Source organism: Microtus oregoni, unplaced genomic scaffold (assembly GCF_018167655.1).
Source record: "Microtus oregoni isolate MIOR12 unplaced genomic scaffold, Mior012 000022F_ref0000154, whole genome shotgun sequence".
Lineage (NCBI taxonomy): Eukaryota > Metazoa > Chordata > Mammalia > Rodentia > Cricetidae > Microtus > Microtus oregoni.
Window position 1 is genome coordinate 13,896,849 of NW_024543081.1, and position 22,940 is coordinate 13,919,788.

General features: G+C 53.4%; 1 protein-coding gene across 2 annotated transcripts; it reads right to left on the minus strand.

The window, feature by feature from the left end:
• Window positions 1–1,176: 1,176 nt before the first annotated feature.
• Sun2 (Sad1 and UNC84 domain containing 2) lies at window positions 1,177–19,656 on the minus strand. Of its 2 annotated transcripts, none has more exons than XM_041672378.1 (18): window positions 19,467–19,656; window positions 16,951–17,109; window positions 15,573–15,778; window positions 15,276–15,422; window positions 14,431–14,526; window positions 14,023–14,116; window positions 12,819–12,892; window positions 10,521–10,648; window positions 7,542–7,796; window positions 6,936–7,013; window positions 6,407–6,450; window positions 5,776–5,941; window positions 5,035–5,256; window positions 4,676–4,760; window positions 4,215–4,330; window positions 3,937–4,104; window positions 3,632–3,724; window positions 1,177–2,629 (listed from the first exon to the last, which is right to left on the minus strand). In XM_041672378.1, the coding sequence occupies exons 2-18, from the start codon at window positions 17,070–17,072 to the stop codon at window positions 2,516–2,518; spliced, it is 2,208 nt and encodes a 735-aa protein (XP_041528312.1). In that variant the 5' UTR covers window positions 17,073–17,109; window positions 19,467–19,656; the 3' UTR covers window positions 1,177–2,515. The 2 variants fall into 2 exon arrangements, with proteins under 2 accessions (XP_041528312.1, XP_041528311.1); XM_041672377.1 differs by having other exon boundaries at window positions 12,819–12,898.
• Between the last annotated feature and the right edge of the window lie 3,284 nt (window positions 19,657–22,940).

Here is a 22,940-nt window from a genome sequence, read left to right on the forward strand (position 1 = left end):
ATGGTGGCACATGGCATAGCATTGGGCCACAGTAGAGTTTCATTTCATCCTAACTATGCCCCTTTAAGCAGTGGTGGTCCCTAGAACTACTGTGTTCAGGAACCACAGCTACCACTCTGGCCTCAGGCCCTCAGGGAGGTAGGTGTGGGTATGGCCAGGGGAGCTGACTGAATTCAGTGTTGAATGGTCATTAATGGGGCTGCAAAGGTCTGCAGAACTCAGCCAGCTCAGCTCTCCATTTAGAGAGAATACCAGCCCATTTGTAGCCAATAAAGTTGCTAATCCATGAGTCTCATGAGGGCAAGACGTAGCCTTCTGTATGTGCAATTTGCGTGTGCAGCATCTTTTCTAGGACTGAGGCAGTAAGGTGGGTGGGATGGAGGTGGCCAGGTCCTCACAGCACCTGCAGAAGCTATTAAGGCTCACTGATGCCTGGCACTGAGATGATGTAACAGGAATGTGCCACAGTGCAGGGGTACATTTGGCTAGAGTTGGGGAGTTAGGGAGACAGTTTGTGAGGGTCAGACCATGAGAGGCCCAGAGGATTTGAGTGTTCAGGTGGCAGAGGCACTGAGCCCTGATGGTGTGTGGCAATTATGGAACTATTTGTTAGGGCTCTTCCTGCCCAGTAATACCTGTTTTGTGGAAGAGAATGAGTACATAGCATGCCCCTGGGCTCTGGGCCAACTTGTACTCTGGCCAGTGCCCTCTCCTGCCTGCTGACCAGTTCCTGCTTTTATTTTCTCAGCCAAGGCAAGAACCAGCTCTGGGCAAGATGCCATGGTCAGTAGGAGGCGCCTCAGCCCTGAGATGAATCTAAGCAGTCCCCCAGGCCCTGGCAGATCCTGACAGACACTTTCAGGAGACACCTCCTTAAGCCAGAGACCCTCTGCCTATGTTTAAGCAGAGACAAAAGGAAATCCTCCTTCTTCATGGTACTCTTGATGACAGCTCCCAAAGTCATCTCACTCCCTCCTGCCAGCCCTCAAATCCAGAAACACTGCAGTGGACCTTAGCTGGGGTTCCAAGTTCATCCCAGTAGTTTTTAACCAAAGGCCTGAGTTTCTGGGCATTAGGACTAAGTCTTTGGGTATAGTGGTTTAGCTAAGAATTCAGTCCCTTGTCTAAGCTGAGTTGCTGTGTGGTAACCAGAACAAAACAAAACAAAACACATAATCCATTGATCCTGGGCATACTTTATTTTTTTGCATAGGCATAAATTACAGTTCGGAGAGGTTTTTTGTTTTGTTTGTTTTAAAAAAGAACCGACAAGTGCAGCATTTGTGACAAGAGAGCGCAAAACAAGCCCCGAGGGCAGGGATGTGCAGGTTGTGGCTTCAGAACACCTAAGAGGGCTTCTGCTTGCCCCTGCCTGGCAGCTCCCCTTGGCCCTTCCCATAGGCCAGGACCAAGCCCCTCTCAGAAGCCAGGAACTGGGAACTGAGTAACAGCTGGTGCCCCGCAGAATGGGGCTAGGAATCAAGCCTGTAGCTTTTCAGTTTAAAAAAACAAAACAAAAAATAAAAACAGACCTTGAGAATTCTATACATAATACAGCAGGGCCATTCAGTCTAAAAGCCTCTTCCTCCTCCCCACACAAGGTAACTTCTGCCAGCCTCCCTCCCAGCCCCTACCCAACTGCCCCCACAGAGAAAGAATCTAAGCAAGAGCTGAAAGCCCAAGGGAGCTGCTTTAGAGTGGGCAGGGCCCTCACTAGATGGGAGTGGGCTAGTGTGACCTCTCCACCTGAAACCTTGAACCACATTGTGGCCATTGGCACTAGACCAGGAGAACCCCCAAGGTCATTTTCCCTCTCTTCTAGGCTACCCTGATGGAATGGCCCCAAAGACAGCCTAGGTCCTCCCCTGGGGGAATGGAAACCTTGCTCTGAAGCACAGGCAGGATACAGCAGGAATGAAGTACAAAGTAGACCCTCACCCCACATCAGGAGAAAAAGCAATGGTCCCCAGCATTGGGGATCTAGGTTGGCACAGACAGCAGTCCTCAGAGGCACACAGGAGCTGGTACCCTCCAGGATACAAGAAACCCCAAGGGCCCTGTGGGCCAGGGTACCTGCCAGAGACAGTTCCCACTATATAGTGCTGAGCACTGTCCTAAAAGGCCACAAGACCCCCAGCTCACCTCCCTGGGGCTCTGGCTTAGTGTGCCCATGGCTTTGGCACCTACCAGGAGCTCCCTGCTGCCAGTCCCTCCACCAAATAGTCTCACTTCCTGACTCCCAGACCTCCAAAGTATGCTACATATATACACCCTGGCAGGCGCCTAGCTCTAGGGGGAGGACTAAGAGGCATGGGAGCCTGTTGGCAACCTCAAGCTGCTTGGTTATGCAGGGAATCCTACACATGCTGCCTCTTCGTTCTTGCTCCTGAAGTCAGCGCTATCAAGCATGTGCGGGCAGTGGTGGGGTGCTGTACACCTACTCTCAGAGCAGGGGTAGATGCTGGGAAGGGTGGGCTTCCCAGGCGGCTAGCAGCAGGCACAAGGTCTTAAAGGGCTAGTGGGCAGGCTCTCCATGCACCCGGAAGCGGTAGATGCACGTGTACTCAGGGTGGCCCCAGTTGGTCAGAATCCGAAGCTCCACGACTTGATATGTGGCCATCTTAGAGGTCTAAGTGGAGAAGAAGGGTTCAATGTCACTGGGCCCTTGACATATCACCAACAGAAGGGGCTAGGGGGGCCAGATGTCTCCCTCGGGGGGTTCAAAAAAAACCTACATTTCTAAAGTTTGTATTTCCTGGAACAAAGTTTCCAGGCCAAAGGCCCTGGGGGACTTCAGGGTTCTAGGGGCCACTACCCATGAGCCAGCCCTTGGGCTGTATGTGAACAGTCTGAGTACCAAGGACCAGCACAGTTTATCTGAGATTGACGAATTCATTCCCAGTCATGGTTAGCATTATCATGCATAGAAGTTCCATAGGAGGCTTGTGGACAGGGCTTGCTTTTTGCTGGTGTGTGTCTAGCTTAAAAGCCATAGTGTTATAGGGCTGAAGAGCTAGCCCAGCAGTTAAGAGCACTGGCTACTCTTCCATGTGATCCAGGTTCAATTCCCAGCACACATATGGCAGCTTCTAATTATAACTCTGGTTATAGGGTATCCAAAGCCCTCTTCTGACCTCCTATGGCACCAAGCAAACAGATGGTACACACACACACACACACACACACACACTGTATGCAAGTAAAATACTTATACACACATATAGAAAAAAACAAAACAACCAATGATAACAAAACAACCAAGGAATTAAAATGAACTGAGTTCCATCCGTAGCACCTGGTCTGCCTCTATCAAGCGTAGAAGATTGGATGCCCACTTATTGTAGGCCACATGCCCTGCCTGAGACTAGCTGACTACACACTGATTGTCCTGAACATGTGTCACATCCTTGTCACAACCCTTCTTTAGTAAAACCCTGTTCAGGAAGCCCTGAATGCTGTCATCTCTGTGTCACTGACAGGAGAGTCAATCTCTACCTTTACCCTGAATTGAGGCAGGATGGGAAGAGATCTCTGAGCCCTGTGCCTGGCAGTGCAAGTGCCGGGAGATGGCTGCTATTGATGGGTGGGGGTGGGGGATGAGGTTCCAGCCCATGAGCACACAATCCTGTACCTGGAAATAGAAGGTCTGGATGGGGTCCCCATCCTGGTCATAGGCGAACGTGCCAAGAAGTGTCCCTTCCTGCTGCAGGTCTTCATCAAAGCCCTATAGCAAAGCAAGTAGGAGTGGGGAGGAGTCGGGGGTTACTCAGTCTCACAACTGGTGTCTTCACTGCAGCCTCAGACAGCTGAGCTGAAGGGCTAGGTCTCACCCTGGCTCTCCTCTTTCAAATGCACTAACCCCGTCACTGCCAGAGCCACCTTAGGTGATTCTCAGCAAAGACACCCCCTCTGCCCCCACACAGACCAGGTACTCACAAAGATGGCAAAGTCCTTGGGAGCACTGGAGATGGTGCTGTTGGGCGACAAGGCCTTGGGCACATGTTCTAAGGTGACAGCTGTGGGGCGGATGCGAGCAGAGAGGCGGACCACAGCAAAGCCCTGAGGCCCCTGGAAGGCCCAGCAGTTGCCCGGGTGCACATCTGGCTGGAGGAGGTGAAAGGCATGTCAGATAAGGGGCTTTAAACCAGGTCTGGCTGACTGAGGGGCATCCCCCACTGTGTTCAGAGTGCACTGAGCCCTCACTGAGTGCCCACCTGGAGAATGACTCGGGGTGACTGTGAGTGGTACCACAAGGGGATGCCGAAGAGGCTGAGGAGGGCCGTCTTTGTCTCGTAAGTCTCAGAACACCGGGTACTGATAACACTGGCTCCTGTCCCGGGAGAGAAAGTTTCTTTAAACTCTCAGTGGAGAGGCCCAATAAGCTCCTGGGTTCCAGGGTTGAAGAGCCATTGCCTGTCTCCTCACAGAACATGGGGGTAAGGACCTTAAACCCAGCCCTTAGCTCTAGCCTAAATTCACAAGGCCTCTTCCAGCCAGGAATGCCACTCAGTGCCTCATGGCTTCTCTCAGCCATCCCTGGCCTTGGGTGGGAGTCCCGTTGGGTGTCCAGTACTGGCCTCGAGCTGTCTGCTTAGCACTGTGCTGCCTGGCAGACTTGAGGCCTAGCCATTGTAAGAACCAAGATAAGGCAAAGTGGTGAAGGCAGGACACACACCTCCTGATTCCAGGGCGTAGTCTACCATTCCAATACGGTCCTCGCTGTAGCGCTGCAGGGCCTGCTTGATGATCTGGTGCACTTGCTGAAACATGTCCCCGGGAGACAAGTGTGGTGTGAATGGGGCACAGACACTGCATGCACACCCATGACTGACCCTGCTAGACGGGCACAGTGGTACCCAAACAGGTCTTGTATACCTCCACCACCCACACCTGGCCCAGAACATACACCCAAACCTCTAACCAGAGGGTCCATCATTATGTCCTAGAACATATGAGGAGCTGGCAGCATAGGACTGTTGAGGTCTACAGCCTCCGGGGAAGAAAGCAGTGTGTGGGGAGGGTAGTCGTTCTTACCTCCTCTGTCACCCCGACCACGCCTTCTTTCTGCAGTGTCCGTCCCAGAGAAGCTGCAGCCTCCCTGGCTGACTTGCCCTGCATCTCTGCCACGCTGGCAAGGATCTTGCTCTCCAGCTCCTGAAGCTGAGCATGCAGCTCGTCTCTCTGCAGGAGTCCGCTACGGGCACCCCTATCTTGAAGAAGGAACTGACTGACCCAGTCAGGGAACTGGGATTCCACCTAGGGACAAAGGCAGTGTCACTGAGAAGCTTGCAGGAATGGCAGGGGCTGCTATGGCAGGGCTGGTGGGCTGTCACTAAGGGAGGCAGAGCTGGAGGGGAAGGAGACCCTGGGAGAGAGGTTACAGAGGTCAGGGACTACCTTCTAGGGAAGATTGGCTAAGAACGGCAAACATTTCCCCCAGAGTCCAGGTCTGCAGCAGTCCACGCGTGCGAAGTGCCTCCAGGACAGCCCAAGGATACTGCCCCCACTTCTGCCCCCAGGCAGGTGGTTGCAGACAACAGGCTAAGGACCCACCCCCAGGTGGGTGGTCTCAGAAAACAGACTAGGGTTACTGCCCCAGCTGACAGACCCCGCCCCCAGGCGGGTGGTAGCAGACCTCAGGCTAGGGACCCGCCCCCAGGTGGGTGGTCTCAGACAACAGACTAGGGTTACAGCCCCAGCAGACAGACCCCGTGCCCCGGTGGGTGGTCTCAGAGGGGAGGATGTTCCACAGGACTCTGGGTAATTCCAACTCACATCAGCCCTGGCAGCCTGGATCTTCTGTGGCAGCAGTCCCACTTCATCTGCCACCGAGTTCTGCCTCAGAGTCAGGGCAGCCAGCTCTTGCCGCAGGCTGGCCAGCTGGGCTTCCAACCGTCCCAGCTCCTTCTCAGAGCTCTCCTGGAAGGCCTCCTGGGTCATCCTAACCCCAGAGGAAGGCAAGTAAGGTAAGGCTATGCTGAGGAAGGAAGAGGACCCCTGACTGACTCCTCATAAAGTGTGTACCTGTCACTCACTGCGTGTGTGAAGGAGCAGGACTGCCCTTGGAGTCTGGCAGGAGAACACAGCACAGGAGCTTGGGAACTAGCTTGTCTGTCTCAGAGCTAATTCTGTTCTGATTCCCTCTAAGCTTGGAATACACAACAGTGCTGCAGCCTCCGCTGCCTTCACTGCTTGGCCATAAGAACATAAGGCACATGGAAGATTCCAGCCCACAGCTCCAGTTTCTCTGCAGTGCCTGGCCCTGCCACCCCCAGTCCTTACCAATCTTCCCTGGACCTTAGAGGCTGCCAGCAGGGTCCTAAGCTAAGTTTCTGCCAGCCTTCCCCAAGGGACCAGGCAGAGCCCTAATGGTGACAGAACAGGCCTTGGCCATGGCAGCTGTTACCTTTGCCACTCTGTCTTCAGCTGCTGGACACGAGCCTCGGACTCCTGGGAGCAGGAAGAAGAACAAAGACAAGAAAGAAATGAAGAATTCAGCTGCGGACATAGCTCAGTTGGCAGAGTGACTGCCTAGCATGTAGAATACACAGGATTCTTCATTTCTGAGGACCTGTCCTGTATGGGGGTGGGGGTGTCCCATCATTAATAGTTAATCCCATCCCTGCCTCGGGACCTCCCAGCCCTTTCAGCAGAGATCAAACCAGCTGAAGTTGTATGACCTCACCAGACTCATTTCCACCTAGGTACATTCATGTTCCCTGAGCACAGATGCACCAGTACAGCTACCACCTCGCCCCATGCACACATCCCCAGGGGTCACTGTGGAGCATCCATGCGCGACAAGTGCAGCCCCTAGAGAAGCCACAAGACCATTCCCCTTCTGTGCAACATCCCAGCAGTATCCATGAAGGACCAAGGACAGACCTGAGTGTGGTGAGATCCTCAGCGCAGGCCTACACACCTAGCCCACTGACCTGAGAGGCCTGGACAATCTTCTTGAAGAGGTCTTCCGAGTCTTGGTGATGCTCTGCCCTCAGGGCTGCCAGGTCTTCCTGCCAGATACGGGGAAGAAACTGGCTTTTGTGTTTGCTTTGCTTTAGACAGGGTCTCTCTATGTAGCCCTGGTTCTCCTGGAACTCCGGTATGTAGACCTGCCTGGTCTCAAACTCAGAGACCCACCTGCCTCTGCCTCCTGAGTGATGGGATTAAAGGCATGCGCCATCATGCCCTGAGAGACTAAGGTTTGACAGCAGCCCTTGGAGGAACACTTGTGACTAGAAGCTAACGGGGCTCATTACATTATAACAGGACTTTATGCTACAAGGCTCTGAAATACAAGGGGTACCACCTGGTGTCTAACACTTCACTGGAGTCAGGCACCATGCTGGGCACTCCCACCATGGAAGGTGGATCATCCCCACCTTAACAGGGTACTTGGCAAGCAATGCTATATTACACATGACTGTCTCCCTCATGCTCTGTGGGGCTTCCTACACTCAACATGTGCACTTTCAGGGTTTTCTATGGCATCGCCCTCAGGGGATGTGCAGCCCCACACCCCGGCAATGCTGTTCCCTCACCTGAATACGAGCCACAGTCTCCCTGCGCAAGTCCTCTTTCAAGGCAGCCTCACGGCGGTTCACCAACCCCTCCAGGAGAGACAGGGTATCCTCATGGCTCAGGCCACTGCTGCTTCCGTGGCCAGTAGCCCCCTGCCGCAGCTCCAGGCGTTCCAGCCGCATGGCCTCCTTCTGCCAGTTGGAGGAAAACTCAGAGGCAAGAGCTTCCAGGCGCCGCTCCAGGGAGTGCACCCGGGAGAGAATCCGCTGCTCAGCCTGGTGGGGCCAGAGGAAAAGAACAGAGGTTGGGGGGGCCCAGGGGAACCTACCACAAGGCTTCCTGGGGATGGCCACTGAGACAGCTGGCAGAAAGAGGAGAATTCAAGGGGCTCCTGACTCAGCCCAGTTGGGACATGGCAACGAGGCATAGCAGTGCACACCTTTAATCCCAGCACTTGTAAGGCAGAGAGAGGCAGGCGGATATCTGTGGGTTCAAGGCCAGCCTGGTCTACAGAGAGAGTTCCAGGACAGCCAGGGATAACTAGTGAGACTCCTGCTTGAAAAAACAAAAACAAACAGAAAAGCAAAAACAGCTGGGGAATGGCTAGTAACTGCAGCATGTGCCAGGAGATACAGGACATACACTGCAGGAGCTGGGCCCAAAGCTCCCTAAACATAGTTCCCATCATATCCAGCTGGGCAGCCCGTGAACTGTATGTATGTGTGTGTGTGTATGTATATACGTATATATGTATATACACCCCATGAGCTGTATAAGGTCGGGAGGGGTAGCCTTTGGTTTTCCAGTGCTTTTGCTCTTCCATAGATAACTACATCAAGAAGGAATGGTTTGAAAGCTCTGCATTGTCCTCATTTAAATCAATGTCCTACAGAGATGTAGTAGCAGCCATTTGGATCAAGGCTGACATCTGATACTGTGTCACGAATTTTGAAAACTGTTGTTCACCAAACAACGAAATCTTTGCCAAGAGAAATTACAAAATGCAATCTGACAACCAACCCTTAAAGAGTAAAGGACTTTGGGGCAGAGGTCTCCGGTCTTAGAAATTCTGTTTTAAACATATGCTCGCATGACTCAAAGGTAACAAGCACAGAATGCCATTCCCAGCCTGCCCTCCCCCGCCCCTGCCATCACCTATCCAAACCCGCTGTCTCCACTGCTGTCTTCACACTGGTGGAAGCCAGGCCAAGCTCTACTGCCTTTACTTCCCCTTTCCACATGCAAAGTGGCCTAAGACTGAGCCGCTCCTGGTCGCTTCAAAGATTAATGTTAAAAGGAGTTTGCAGATGACAGGAGATGCCATCATTTTAAGAAATAAGATCAGCCGGGCGGTGGTGGCGCACGCCTTTAATCCCAGCACTCGGGAGGCAGAGGCAGGCGGATCTCTGTGAGTTCGAGACCAGCCTGGTCTACAAGAGCTAGTTCCAGGACAGGCTCCAAAACCACAGAGAAACCCTGTCTCGAAAAACCAAAAAAAAAAAAAAAAAAAAAAAGAAATAAGATCATATTCATGAAAAGGTCCATGCTGGAATATGTGGCAAGGTTAACTCAGCAGGTACAAGCAAAATTCAAATCACTAGAGGACAAAGAGGTTTTTTTTGGGGGGGGGGATGTTTGTTTTCTTTTCTGCTTTTTGTTTTGTTTTGTTTTGATTGGTTTTTTGCTTGTTTGTTTGCTTTTTGAGACAGGGTTTTTTGGTAGCTTTGGAGTCTATCCTGGAACTAGTTTTGTAGACCAGGCTGGCTTCGAACTCACATAGCTCCACCTGCCCCTGCCTCCTGAGTGCTGGGATTAAAGGCATGCATCACCACCGCCCAGCGTTTGTTTTCTTGGGAAAGGGTCTTACTCTTAGTCTAGACTGTCCTGTAGTTTACCATGTAGCTCAGGCTAACTGCAAATTCACAGTGATTCTCCTGCCTTAGCCTCCCAAGTGCCAGATGTGAGCCACCATGCCCTGCTGAGACAAAGAGATTCATGTGTGTGTGTGTGTGCCATGCTCATGTGTGTATGCATGTGTGTACACATGTATGTGAAGTGTACTAGCTGGTGCACCAGGGGAGGCCAGAAGTTGACATTAGATATGTCATTTCAGCTGGCCGTATTGGCCAACAAGTCCTTGAGATCCACCTGACTCCACCCCCTCCCAGCACTAGGGTTATAGGTGTGTACTAGTCATACTGGGGATCTGAACTCAGGTCTGATACTCACACAGCAAGTGTGCTGTGCACTGAGCCAGCCCCCCTAGCCCTGGGACAGAGTTTTGAGTGCCCTATATTTCTATTGCATTCTGGTTATTTGCCTATTTGGTTCACTTGTTACCACAACTGACTGCAGGCCCCTAAAGAGCACAGCCTGGGCCCGCCCCATCTTAACACCTGAGAAGATTATAAACTGACCACCATCTCTCACTCCCTGTCTGCAGCCTCTGCAGAGTGGTCCAGCAGGTTGCGTGCTGGAGGGGCTTCCCTCTCCTTGCATCTGGTCTGTCCTTGATACTTGCTTCTCCAGGTCCTATCTCATCTGGCTTGTTTCCCCCCTCCTAGAACACAGCTGAGCTGCCATGGGAGGAAGCCCAGGCTAGCCTGATAGGCAAACAAAGAGCACCTGGGAGCAGCTGTCACAGTGAAGGCCTAGGCCTGCTGTCCCACCAGCACCACCTGTCCTGGTTCAGCCCAGAAGGGACCTCCAGACCACAGCTACTACAAACTTGCAGTCTTAAGTCACAAGTTTAAGTTGGAAGAGGAGTAGGAGGTACCTTATGAGGATGTTACACACAGAAGCCGTGGCAATATGGAGAAATCACATTGAAAGGCAACAAAACCGTTTGCCACCCCTTCCTTCTGCTTTCTGAGCACATACATACCTTGAGTTGTGTTTAGGGGAAAGGGTTTTGTAGTTCTGTGGCTTTGTGAGGGCTGGGGTGCCCCCTGCAAAGGCAGGCTGGAGTTCGCCCACCACCCTCAGCCCTGTGGACTCACCTGGGAGTGCAGGGAGGCATCTCTGGATTCCCACACCTCTGGTTGCCTCCTGCTCTCCTTTGCTGCCCACCAGGAGGCCAAGGTGGGTTGCAGTGTATGCAGCCCAAAGGGGTAAAAATACCAAGCACCTAGGCACAGGGAGAGAGTGCTGCTTAGAATCTGTCATGCGGCCTGTGTCACTCACTGTGAGTCCAGCTCTCCTAGGCATGGAAATGACACCTCATGACCTCACAGCGCACTCAGTGCTCACAGACACACACACACGTTCCTTCGCTCATTCTGCAGACAGTGAAACCCGTGTGAAAGCACCTTCCTTCCTTTACCAGCTCCAGATTTCTAGGGGTGGAGCCCAGCCCTGAGGTAGCCCTGGCTGTCTCAGTGCGCAGTGCCCTGGGGAGCTGTGACTGTTATGGTTTTGGTCCCTTTAAGAGACAAGCCACACCCATTCCCCTCCCCATCCGCTGAGGCAGGCTGATCTTCAGCTTCCAGCCTGAGCTCACTCTCTTTTCCATCTTCCTCTCGGAGAGGCAGCTTCACTTCTGCCTCTCTCCCCACTTCTCTGCTTCCCCCCTTCTGTCTCTTTCTCCTCTTCTCTCTCTCTCTCTCTCTCTCTCTCCCTCTCTCTCTCCCTCTCTCTCTGTCCCCCCTTCACCCTTCCTCCTCCATAACCCCCTGAATAAACATTCAACCTCACCCTGCATGTCGTGTCTATCCATGTTTCTGTCTTCTGCCCGCCCACCATGTGTCTCCCTGCCTGGAACCAGTCATTGCTCAGGGACCAGCAGCCGTCTCTGCCTGGGGCCCACTGTCTGCTGCCACATGGCCTGCCACCACTGCTCTGAGACCAGCAGCCGTCTCTGCCTGGGACTGGCTGCTCCCAGACCCCCGCTGCCTGCCACCACATGGCCCGCTGCCACCATTTGGGACCTACAGCATTTCTGCTGCCTGCTGCCACGGGGATCTTGCAGCATTTTTAAAAAAGAATAACAGTGACAACAACCACCACTGGCTGCCCTGTCCAAATGGCTCAAGGGGCCACTTGTGAGTGGGCTTAGCAGCTCCCCAGCTCCATGGGTTGCTGACAGTGAGCATCACACGAGAGAATGCAGCATCCCAGGATCAGGGCCCAAGGCTGCAGCCACAGAGAAACAGAGAGCCTGAAAAATGTCGTGTTTGCCACTTAGTTATCAGCCTTGAGCAGGGAAGGGAAGGAGCACCCACAGTCAGCAGGTTGTGCAGACACCACCACCACACACTCCCCTGGCACCTCCATGAGCTCTGACTGTGACACCAGCTGTCAACCCCACGAGCAAATCGAGAAGCTCAGATGGAGCTGTGCTCAGTACCTGGGAAAGTGCTGGTGGGACAAGCACCACGCTGTCGTGAGTAATAAAATGGTTATTATTTTAAGGGTGATGCCCAGTTTCCACTAGGTATGAACAAGTTGTTCTTGTAACAGGAAACAAAAAGGAAACCAACATTTGGAAAAATGCCTTCTTATTAATAAAAGTACACCGGGCAGTGGTGGTGGTGGTAGTGGCCCTCCTTTAATCCCAGCACCCGGGAGTTCAAGGCCAGCCTGTTCCTCAGAGAGTTACAGGACAGCCAGAGCTACACAGATAAAACCAACTCTCTACAAGCTCCTGCAGTCACTGAAAGTGAGCCTGGGATACAGCCAAATCACATGAAACCGGAAACTCAGTGAACTAGCTGTCCAATGAGAAGTGGAATACACAAGGCAAAGATGACAAGGTCCTGTGACAGGCAGAATGGGGCAGAGCTGTGGGTAAGCAGCTCTTCGTGTCCCAGCCAGTTCTTTTTTCGCTGTTTCACGGCTTCTGGTTCAAGGCAGCCAAAGGTTTCACTTGATCTTGTAAAAACATTCCCCTTGCACAGACTCTGTCCTGATTTGGAATAGAGGGAAAATAGCTGCTCCTAATAATAGCTCAGAGTTCCTGCTTGCTACCCACAGAGTGGCTGTCCAGGGGCGTGTTCCTCCCAGAGACACCCTGTACCACAGCAAGAGCAAGGTCAGATGAGACATGTCCCCTCAGCCCTGGGATGCCCTCAGACAGGACAGCCTGGGACAGTAGGGTGGGGTTGGGGAGAGTGGAAAAATCAGGCAGGGCTCTGCCAATGATCTGGTCCACTGGATTCCTGTTAGCACAGCAACTGCCATACCTACCCCTGAATCACTATTAGCCCAGCGACTGCCACACCTACCCCTGGAGCACTGTTAGCCCAGCGACTGTCACACCTACACCTGCCTCTGTCTTCCCTTCTTCCACCCCTGCTCACCATAGGTCAGACCAGTCAGGAGCAGCAGGAACAGGAGGAACCACAGAAAAGTCTTCAGGTTCAGTGAGAAGTGCCTGGACCTCGGGAGGACAGAAGAAGGCAGACATCAGCATGTGGGATCTGGGCCTCCATGCTCCACTCAGTCCCTTGGGACTTTTCTAGAATTCTAAAGTAGACTTAAAACAAGTACCCCTGAGCTTCCCATGGGATTAGGGCCAGGCTAGTTCACTAGAACTGTACCCGTAGGTCCTAAGAGTAGGGGAATTTTGGCTCTATAAATTTTAAAATTTGTTTTCAATTCTGCGTGTGTGTGTGTGTGTGTGTGTGTGTGTGTGTGTGTGTGTGTGTGTGTAGACATATGTGCAGGTGAGTGCAGGTACCCTTAGAGTCCAGAAGAGGCTATTGTATCCCCTGGAACTAAGTTACAGGCTGTTGTCAGCTACCATGTGGGTGCTAGGAATCGAAATCAGTTCTCTGGAAGAGCAGCCAGTGCTCTTAACCACTGAGCCATCTCTCTAGCCTACCCACCCCCACCACACATACATTTTTGAGATAGGGTCTTGATAGGTAGCCCAGGCTGACCTGGACTCCCCATGTAGCTCAGGCTGGCTTCAGACTCTCAGTTCTCCTGACTGATTCTTGATTCTCTCAGGTTCTTTGGTGACCATCCCTCTTTCCAGCAGCACTTAGCCATACTCCATGACCTGGACTTGGCTAGAAGTGCCCTGACCTCCTGGTCTATCTAGCCTTTCTTCTCCACCCAAAGGACACGGCCCTAAGCCTCTGTTCTACTGGTTCGAGAATTTGGGGAATAACCAACCCCACAGCATCCTCAGACAATGCCTCTTCATGGCTTCTGACCATAAGCAGGAACCTCTGGAATGTAGCCTGTCACGGGCCTAAGGAGTCAGGACTTTCTACCCCACTTTTGAATTAGTGCCTCAGAGTTTGCCACTGGGAGCAAAGCCACCCTTTCTCTCTGGGCTGAAAGTGGCTGGGCTGGGTGGCCCTTGGTTCTTAGGAAGGGCCCAAGTGAGTACGAACTTTGAGTTATTAACTAGGAAGGGAAACCTGCCTACGCCAGAAGCTACCCTAGACTGGGAATCTCCAGGGAACGGTGGAGCACATTCAGGCTCGGCTGCTCTATCAAGCCCTGTGGTGCCAGGTCTTTCTGATTCATCATCAAGTCTGGAGTCTCACTCACCTGGTCAAGACGAAGACGTCCAGGAGGGAGGCAGCAGTCGTGAGGCGGTACCAGGTGGTGCCAACCCACCAGTAGAGAAGACCAAAGAGCCGGCCTGAAAGGTAGCCATTAAGCCTAAGCTTAGCCGAATTCAGCACACTATGCTCTCCCCATCTTTGCGCTCCCCTGCCCACCCCTTGCCAGGCCCCGTTTGTCCCACTCCACAGTGACCCCTCTCCAAGTCCACCAGCCCAGTCATATACCCCAACCTGTTCTGCAGTGGCTCCTGCTCAAACCTGTTAGGCCCTTCCCACAGCTCTCGGTTCTCAGTGATTATTCTACAACAAGCCCTCCCAACTCTGTAGCCTGGGTGCCCAAGCAGACACAATAAGAAGCGTGGAAGTGGCCTAGCACACAGCAAGTACCCACCTGGGAAAGTGACCAGGGTCCAGACAAATGAGCCCGCCCGAGACGCTGCACTCCTCAACCCTGACCCTGAGCCGTGCTGGCTGGAGTCCGTGTAACCTGCAGGGAAGGGAAGGAGACGAACTCGACTCCTCACCATCACAGTGAACCCCGGATTTGGAATCTGACTTCTGCTTGAGCTGGAGTCTCTCATCCTCTTCCCAGAGTACCAGACTGGCCTAGCACACAGTAGTAGCTCAAGGCATGTGTGTGAACTGATAAATGGGGACTCTCCAACATCTTTTCCTGGTGCTGGGGACTGAATCTAGGACCTGTGCTTGCTAGAGCACTGTGCCTTGAGTCATGTCCCCAGGCCCTGACGTTTTATTTCCCTGTTGTACCCCTCCTTGCTGACAATCTCTAGGCAGTTGCTTAGAACCAGACAAGGGATCATTCCTGCATGTAACAGAAATTACTGAGTATTGACCATGCTTGAGTCCCAGATTAAACTACCCAAAACACAGTGATGTGGTTCTGGGTCACTCACAGACTAGTGGAGGAGGATTCTACAGACACACAAAGTCCAAGGTGAGGGAATGCTTGGGGAAGGATGGAGAGTGTTGGTGCAGACACCCAGTAAGGTGTGTACATGTGTGAACACACACTCACACACACACCACGAGAGAGAGAGAGAGAGAGAGAGAGAGAGAGAGAGAGCAAGCTGCCCAAGGTTGCATGTTTGTTAGGCAAATTCTCCACCCCAATGCTCTGTCCCCAGCTCTCAGGGAAGCTATGGTGAGGTCATCTCACACTGTCACGGTGCCCCTTGTCCTCAGTCCACTCACATGAGCTAATGAGGCAGCACCTACTTGCGAAGTCATCCTCTGAAGAGTAGCCCGAAGAAGAGCCGAAAAAGTCCTCTGAGACCTTGCTCTCAGTGGTGAGCCCGAGCCCGTTGGTTTTGCTGCTTTCCGAGCCGCCTGTGCCTCTCCTCCTCCTTCCCCGCAGGTCCCCACCTGGCAGGGGACGGGGCTCTGTTGAGCTCCCACAGCCTCCACCTGGGGCTGAGGGGTGCTCCGAGAAGCATCCCGAGAAGGGCTTCTTGGGAACACTGAGAGGGAAGGAACTTGGAGCCCAGGTTTCAGGAGGGGGTCTGGGGTACTTACTCCAGTATGGCTCACTGTGTAGACGCTCACTGTGTAGCCGGTCATCCAGGAGGGCACTCCTGGCGAGGGATGCGGCCCGGGGGCTGCCGATGTAGGACTCCCGAACCACAGACTCACTGTAGTAGGAGGTATGAGAGTCGGAGGAGGGGCCCAGCTGTGGAGCAGGGGACAGGCGCTTCATGCTGCTCGATTTCCTCTTCAAAGTCCTGTGGGACAGCCATGAGGGGAGAGGCAGGGAAGTGAGCCCAGCCAGGCAGGGGAAGCCAACAGCCCTGGCAGGCTCACTCTGTACTGGTAGGCCTTGTTGCCAGGCGACCAGCAACCCATCTACTTCTGACTTCTCCCAGCACAGGTACCTCTCGCCGAATCTCACCAGAGACGGGCAAGTTCACCAGTTAGAGACAGAGTGGGTCACCATTCAATTCGGGTTTCTCACTTCAAAGCCAAATGTTTTCCCATGTTTCCTAGTAGGACTAGGAGTTTCCGTAACCTACTGAAAATCTGGATAAACCTGACCTGGCCTCCCAGACTTAACCAGAGCCTCATGGGCCTCAAGGCTGCAAGGAGGCAAGACGACAAGGCGCTGTTGCCCTGAGTCAAGAGCCAGCTCCCGAGACCCTGCAGGTGGTGAAATGTGAGGTGCGGGCCTGGGGAAGGCGGCTGAACTGCCACACCCGTCCACAGCAGACTCGCTTCTGTGGAGCCCAGCTTTGGTGTTTCCTGCCTGACTTTTGTATGAAGCTGCCTCTCCCCACTTCCTGTTCACTAAACCCAAGGCTGGGTGGCCCCTGCTCACAGTGGGTGGAGAAGGCAGCATCCTGGGTCCTGCCATCCTTGTAGGTACGAAGAATGGCAGAAGCCTCTGGACCAAACACAGGCATCTCCTCTCCATCCGCAACAGCGGCAAGGAAGAGTCACCCGCCCCGTCCCTACCTGAGAGGACTGTCTTTAAACAGCCCCCCCCATCCCTACCTGAGGGGACTGTCTTTAAACAGCCCCCGTCCCTACCTGAGGGGACTGTCTTTAAACAGCCCCCCCATCCCTACCTGAGGGGACTGTCTTTAAACAGCCCCCGTCCCTACCTGAGAGGACTGTCTTTAAACAGCCCCCCCATCCCTACCTGAGGGGACTGTCTTTAAACAGCCCCCGTCCCTACCTGAGGGGACTGTCTTTAAACAGCCCCCCCATCCCTACCTGAGGGGACTGTCTTTAAACAGCCCCCGTCCCTACCTGAGAGGACTGTCTTTAACAGTCCCCCGTCCCTACCTGAGGGGACTGTCTTTAAACAGCCCCCCCATCCCTACCTGAGGGGACTGTCTTTAAACAGCACCCCCATCCCTACCTGAGGGGACTGTCTTTAAACAGCCCCCGTCCCTACCTGAGGGGACTGTCTTTAAACAGGCTGCTCTGGCTTCCTGCCACGGAGCTTGCACCACTGCTGCTGCTGCCATCGTTGTCATCCTGGGAGTAGCGCGTGAGGCGCTGGCTTCGTCTTGACATGACGAGGCAGGGTAGGGACCCGTCTCCTGAAGAAAGACTTGGGGGAGACAGGACAACATATAAGGTGTAGGGCTCCACCAAGGAGAGACACAGGTGCTACCTCACTGCAGAGGACAGATGTCCTGCACACCTAAGCGAAGCCGCCCTGTGACCTGAAGCACTCTCCGCTCATCCCTGACCCTGCCTGCCTTGGGATTTACTTAGGACTCAGGGAGCCCCTTCCGTGGCTCTTTTCACAAGGTTTCCCAGTTTACAGGCTGCTTGTCTTTATCCTCCTTGGCACTGAGCTCTGTGGAAGCCAGAACTGGGCCTTGCTCAACCTCTGAGTGCAGCAGAGACTAACACACACTTGACAGGGACTTTGATCACTGCTTCCCAGGGCGAACCCTCAAGCCCTTCCCACACCAGGGCTTTATTCTCTCCCCACGATGTCCAGCCCCACACCCACTGCTCCCCTTCCTCCGGGTATGCTCTCCATTCCTTCCTTTGGGGCCCCAGCCACATCCTGATTACAGAAGCCCTTCCCACCTGCATTATCACGGGGCTCACATCTGCAGCCTCCCAGCACACTGTGACGTGACATCTTGATGTGACAATGGCCATGATAAAGGACTACTAGCTGTCTGGTTTCTGTCCTACTCATTAATGATGACCCTGGCCTAAGCAAGGTGGCCATCACCACACCCTTCTACAGGAGAGAAACCTGGGACACTAGCCTGTAGGTGAGAGCCAAGTCTCTTTCTGCTCAGACCTGAGAGACTGCAGGGCTTAGACATCTGCATTCCATCGAAAGCTTTACAAGTTGGGAAGCGTTACAGCTTTGTATAACATACAGTAGAAACGGAGCTGTAAACTATATGGTTGCACAACGAATATTTGTTAAGGAAGTAATGCAGAAGGTGGAGCTCTTATGGAGTGCTGCAGTCAGTCTGGCCTACAGGACAGTCACAGTCACCCCGTGGGATGGGGTGAAATCGACAAGAAGGCCAAGGTGAAAAGACCTGGCCAGAGACAGTCTTCCACCATGTGAGCGAAAGTAAACAAACCTTTCAGCCTTGGAACCCAAATTCAAATCTCGGATGACCAACGCAGGCTTCTCGGAGCCTGGGCCAGAAGGGATCACTCAAACGTTCCAAGTACTGGGACTTTGTATATCGGGTATATCAGGACTCCTGATATTCCTGGCAGACACTGACCTCCCAATGGTGAGAAACACATCTAAACCCTGACCGTAGAAACCAGAAGGTCAGGTTCATCCAGCTAGCAAGACAAGTAGCCTCCTGTCTGGGCTAACTGGCGTCTTCCCAGGTGGGATGCCCATCTGGCATCCTTCACTCCCTGTAGTGGTGTTGGTAAAGGGATCAACTGGTAGTAGCCAAAGCAAGAAGTTGGCCTGGGGCCTGGGTTGTATTCCAGTCCTTATAAGGTAGTTCCACCTATGGCTGCCACCCCCACTTGACAGCTACAGATACTCACACCCTCCTCTTAACCCCTGCCCTGCTGGAGCAGATGAAGCCTTTGCCAGGGGGAAAAACATTGCAACATGTTTAGACAGTGCCCACGCTGCTGTTGGCAAGAATCTAAACATTCTGAGGAGGTAGGAGGTAGGGTACTGAACACTTACAGTGTGCCACCTCCCAGCACTCCCAGAGCTGTGTGGCCCTTATCTTTATCTTTCATGCTGCATCCTGTTGTCGCAAAATAGTTTACCACAGCGGCTGTCCAGGTTTCACAAGATGACAAAGGTCTACAGTGTGGGGAGTAGCTAGGATAGACACTCCCCTACCACACCATCAGTTACAAAACCCTCTAATAAAATATCCTTCCCCACTTCAGAACCCTCATTACAACAGAGACTTGGCCCCTATCTTGGGGAATCTTACACGTGACATTTCCACTCCACTTCCCCGTGAGACACGCAAAGTGCTCCAGACGTTCTCCCCCTGTCCTGGCTCTCAGTCACACCCCGGCGCGGCGCGCGATGGCTTTGTTTTGGTTTGGTTGGGTTAGGCTGTTTTGGAACTGAGCTAAATGGGCCTCTCTCTTTCTCTTTCCTCCCCCAGAGTTGTGACAGGCGGCGGTGGCGCAGGCTGAGAACTTCCAGTGCCAGGAATCGGTCAGTGGCACTGCCCTGGGCCGGTTTGGGGCGGCTGGCTTCTGGCTGTCCTCCACCCCGGAGGCTGCTGGGGAAGTCCCGCCTGGGGACAGCGCCCTCCCCGTGACCGCGATGCGTCAGGGCGCCGGCCCGCGAGTGGTCCGGGGCGTGCGCCGCGCAGGGGCTGGAGTAGTTCGGCCTGGCCGGACCGGGAGACGCAGGCCGGCGCTTCGGGTCGGACGGCGACTCGGGCCAGGCCGGCGCGGGGCTGCGGGAGGCGGGCCCACCCCGTCCCTTACCTTGCGTGACTCTTCCCGCGTCGGGTCTCGCGGGCGGCGCCGCGCTCTAGTCCGAGCCGGGCCGGGGGCTGAGATGCGCGCGGAGCGGAGACGCGGGACGGCACGGGGTCGGTGGGCGGACAATGAAGCCGACCGAGGCCCGCGCAGCGCGAGTGGGGCAGGGCGGCGCGCGCGTGGCCAAGTGTGTATGTGTGCGCCTGTCAGTCAACGCTGACAGCCTGCAACCCATTGGCCAAGCCCAGCCGGCCGGCCCCGCCCTCCGTCGTCGCTCATTGGTCGGTTTGAACACAAAGGCTCCGGCTCGGCCCGCCCTCAGCGTGGGCCCTGGAATCCGCGCGTGGGAAGCGGGAGGGGAGTGCGACCTCCAGGTTGTGAGACTTGAGTGTGCCCTCATGCGCCCCTGCCCACGCCTAAAGGCTTTAGGTGATGGCGCGTACAGGATGTCCTGGAAATAACCCGAGGGAAGGGTGCGGGTGGAAGGTCCCTACTCGCGCTGAAGAGTAGTGTGCGGGTGGTGTGAACGACTTGCTGGGGCCAGCCGTGTCTGCCCTTTTAAAGACTAGGGAACAGGTTCATGGAGGTTTTCTGTTTCTTTTGTAGAGCCACCCAGAGGTAAAAGTTGAGATTAGAAGATTACATTCTGTTTTCATTCTGAGGTTGAATTTTGGATACCGACCCATCTTCCAAAACGCCTAGAGTTTTTTCTTTCTTCCCTTTTTTGCTTTGTGTATTTTTCGAGACAAGATCTGTGTAATAGCCCTGGCTGTCCTGGAACCCTGTAGACCAGGTTGGCCTCGGACTCACTGAGATCCTCCTGCTTCTACCTCCTGAGTGCTGGGATGAAAGGCATGTGCCGCCATGCCTGCCAGTCTGGTTCCACACATCCTCCCACTTTCCTCCCCCTAAAGTGAGTGCAGGGCTCCAGGGACCTGTTCCCCCACCCCCACCCTAACCCAAAAAAGATACAGCAGATGCAGCTAGGGACAAAACACTTCTAAGGAAGATGAGATCCAGTGCCCATCACTTTAAAGAGCCAAGAAAAAAAATGGGACAAGAAATGATTAAATAACAAAAGCTGGTATAGGAAGGCAGTGGGAGACTGAGAAAACACAAAAACCATGTGTATTAATTCCACCTCCAGATAAAAGCAGACCCCCTTTTTAGACTCTCATTATACCGTCTGGAAATGGGATGCTGCCTGCCCTTATGATATTATAACTATGCTGGGAACTGACTCCTGCCGACTGGAAGAGATGCTACTGATTAGAAGCAACTCCTAAGCAGGGGACGAACTCTCTCAACCCCCTGTTCTGTTTACCTCTGCAGGTTTGGGCATTCAGGCATCATGACCATGGGCTGGCTGCAGGCAATCTCTCCACGTCTTGTAGGCCTTCATACTTTATTGGGTGCTAATCCTGGGTTCTAGGATAGGAATGGCCTTTCAGAAGTGATTAGGGATTTTTGGAGTGAGATGATCCTGGATTATCAGGATCTTGTGACAAGAATTCTTTTCAGGAAAAGGCCAGGTTAGGGGAAAGGAGGCAGTATGACCTCTGAGGCCCGGAGTGGGGGAAATGTTCTCACTAGAAGCTATAAAGGACACGGAATGGAGCCTCTTCCTAGAGCAGGAGAGATAATGTGGCCCTGCCACCTTGTGATTATGGATGGCCTAGTGACAACTCACAGATTTCCAGTTTCCAGAACTGTGGGAAAAAATACATTTCTGCTGCTTCAAGTCACCAAGTTTATGACCATTTGTCCCAGCAACCATAGGAAATCAATGCTGGGTCTTAGGAAATTCTTGGCTTTGGTATTCCAGGTTCACATGACTGTGCTGGGATCCTCCCTGCCTCCTGACCATTGTCATGACAGCCCCGATCAGACCTGCCTTTTAGTGTTCCCCATCATTTCTGCCTCTTGCCACTCCTCTGTCCTTTCTGGGGAGATCTGTCATTTATAAGGCAGCCTTCTCCCTGCCTCCCTTCTCCCAGCCATCCCATGCCACAGGGCATGTCCCTGTCCCCCACTGCTTTGTCTTTTCTCTCATCATTCCAGGGTTGAGGAGGGGCAGGGACATAGGTTTGCCCCATGTAGAATAGGATTACAGAGGCCGACAATCAGAAGGGGACCACCTGACTTATTGTGCTTCATTTTTTTTTTTTTTTTTTTTTTTTTTTGCCTCTGGTGGTGCCTTCCCTCATATTATAGTTCCATGGGGGAGCACAAACATGCGCGAGGTCCTGGGGTCCATCTCCAGATCTAGAAAAATAAAAAAAAGTTATGTTTCTGCACATGCGGGTATAAAGATGATATTTATCATGATATGTAATGGTTTTCTTGATTTATAAGAAATCCACAAGTACCTGATGTCCTAGTCTGGTTCTCGGTGACACACTGACCAAGAGCAGCTTCGAGAAGCAAAGGCCTCTTTGGCTCACGTGGCCTTATCCTAGTCTGTCACTGAGGGAGGTCAGCAGGCACCATGAAGAAACACTCCTTATTGGTATGTTCCCTCAGTTTGCATTCTTCCTTCACCCAGGACTGCCTGGCTGGAGGCAGCACGGCCCACAGTGGGCCCTCCCACATCAGTGATCAGTCAAGAAAATGACCCCACAGACTTGCCTACAGGCCAGTCTGATAGAGGCAATTCCCCCACTGACGTTCCCTCTTCCCAGTTACGCTTAGGTTTGTGTCAAATTGACAAAAACTAACCGTGCACTTGATGAAGTTGTCTGTACCGGGGGCTCTGAGAACCAGAGTTCAGGGGTGTGATCCAAAGATTACACCCTCCCCCCACAAATACAAGACCACAGAGCAGACCATGGCTACTGCGCCCCCTTCCCATAGAACCACAGGACAGGTCCTGGCTACTGCCCTCCCCGCGCCCACCGCCACCACAGTACCACAAGGCAGACCATGGCTACTGCCCCCTCCACAGCACTACAGAACAGGAAATGGCTACTGTCCCCCACTTCCCACAGAACCACAGGGCAGGTTCTGGCTACTGTCCCCCACAAAGGACTACACGACAGGCCATGGTACTGCCTCCCCCTTCCCACAGAACCACAGGGCAGGCTATGGCTACTGCCCCTGTCCCCAGGACCACAGGACAGGTCCTGGCTACTGATCCTTTTTCCACAGGACAGGCCATGGCTACTGCCCCCTTCTTGTCCAGGTAAGTGAAGGGAAGCCCACTGCTGTGGGATATGGACTCTCTTATTCTGACCTAGGCCAGGTGTCCTGCTTGCTCACTCTGACCCAGGGCAAGTCACTTAACCTCTCTGAACCATTTTTCTCTTTTGATAAAACATGACTAACAACAATCATTCTGTTAGCCACACCAAGTGACTCTGTGGCCTTGAAGAAGTTAACGAGGCTTTCTGGACTCTGTTGCCTCCCCTGTGAGGTCAAACCAGAAGAGGACAGGCAAAGACTTCAAGGCACAGGCGCTGTGGGGAAAGCCCAAGGCCCTTA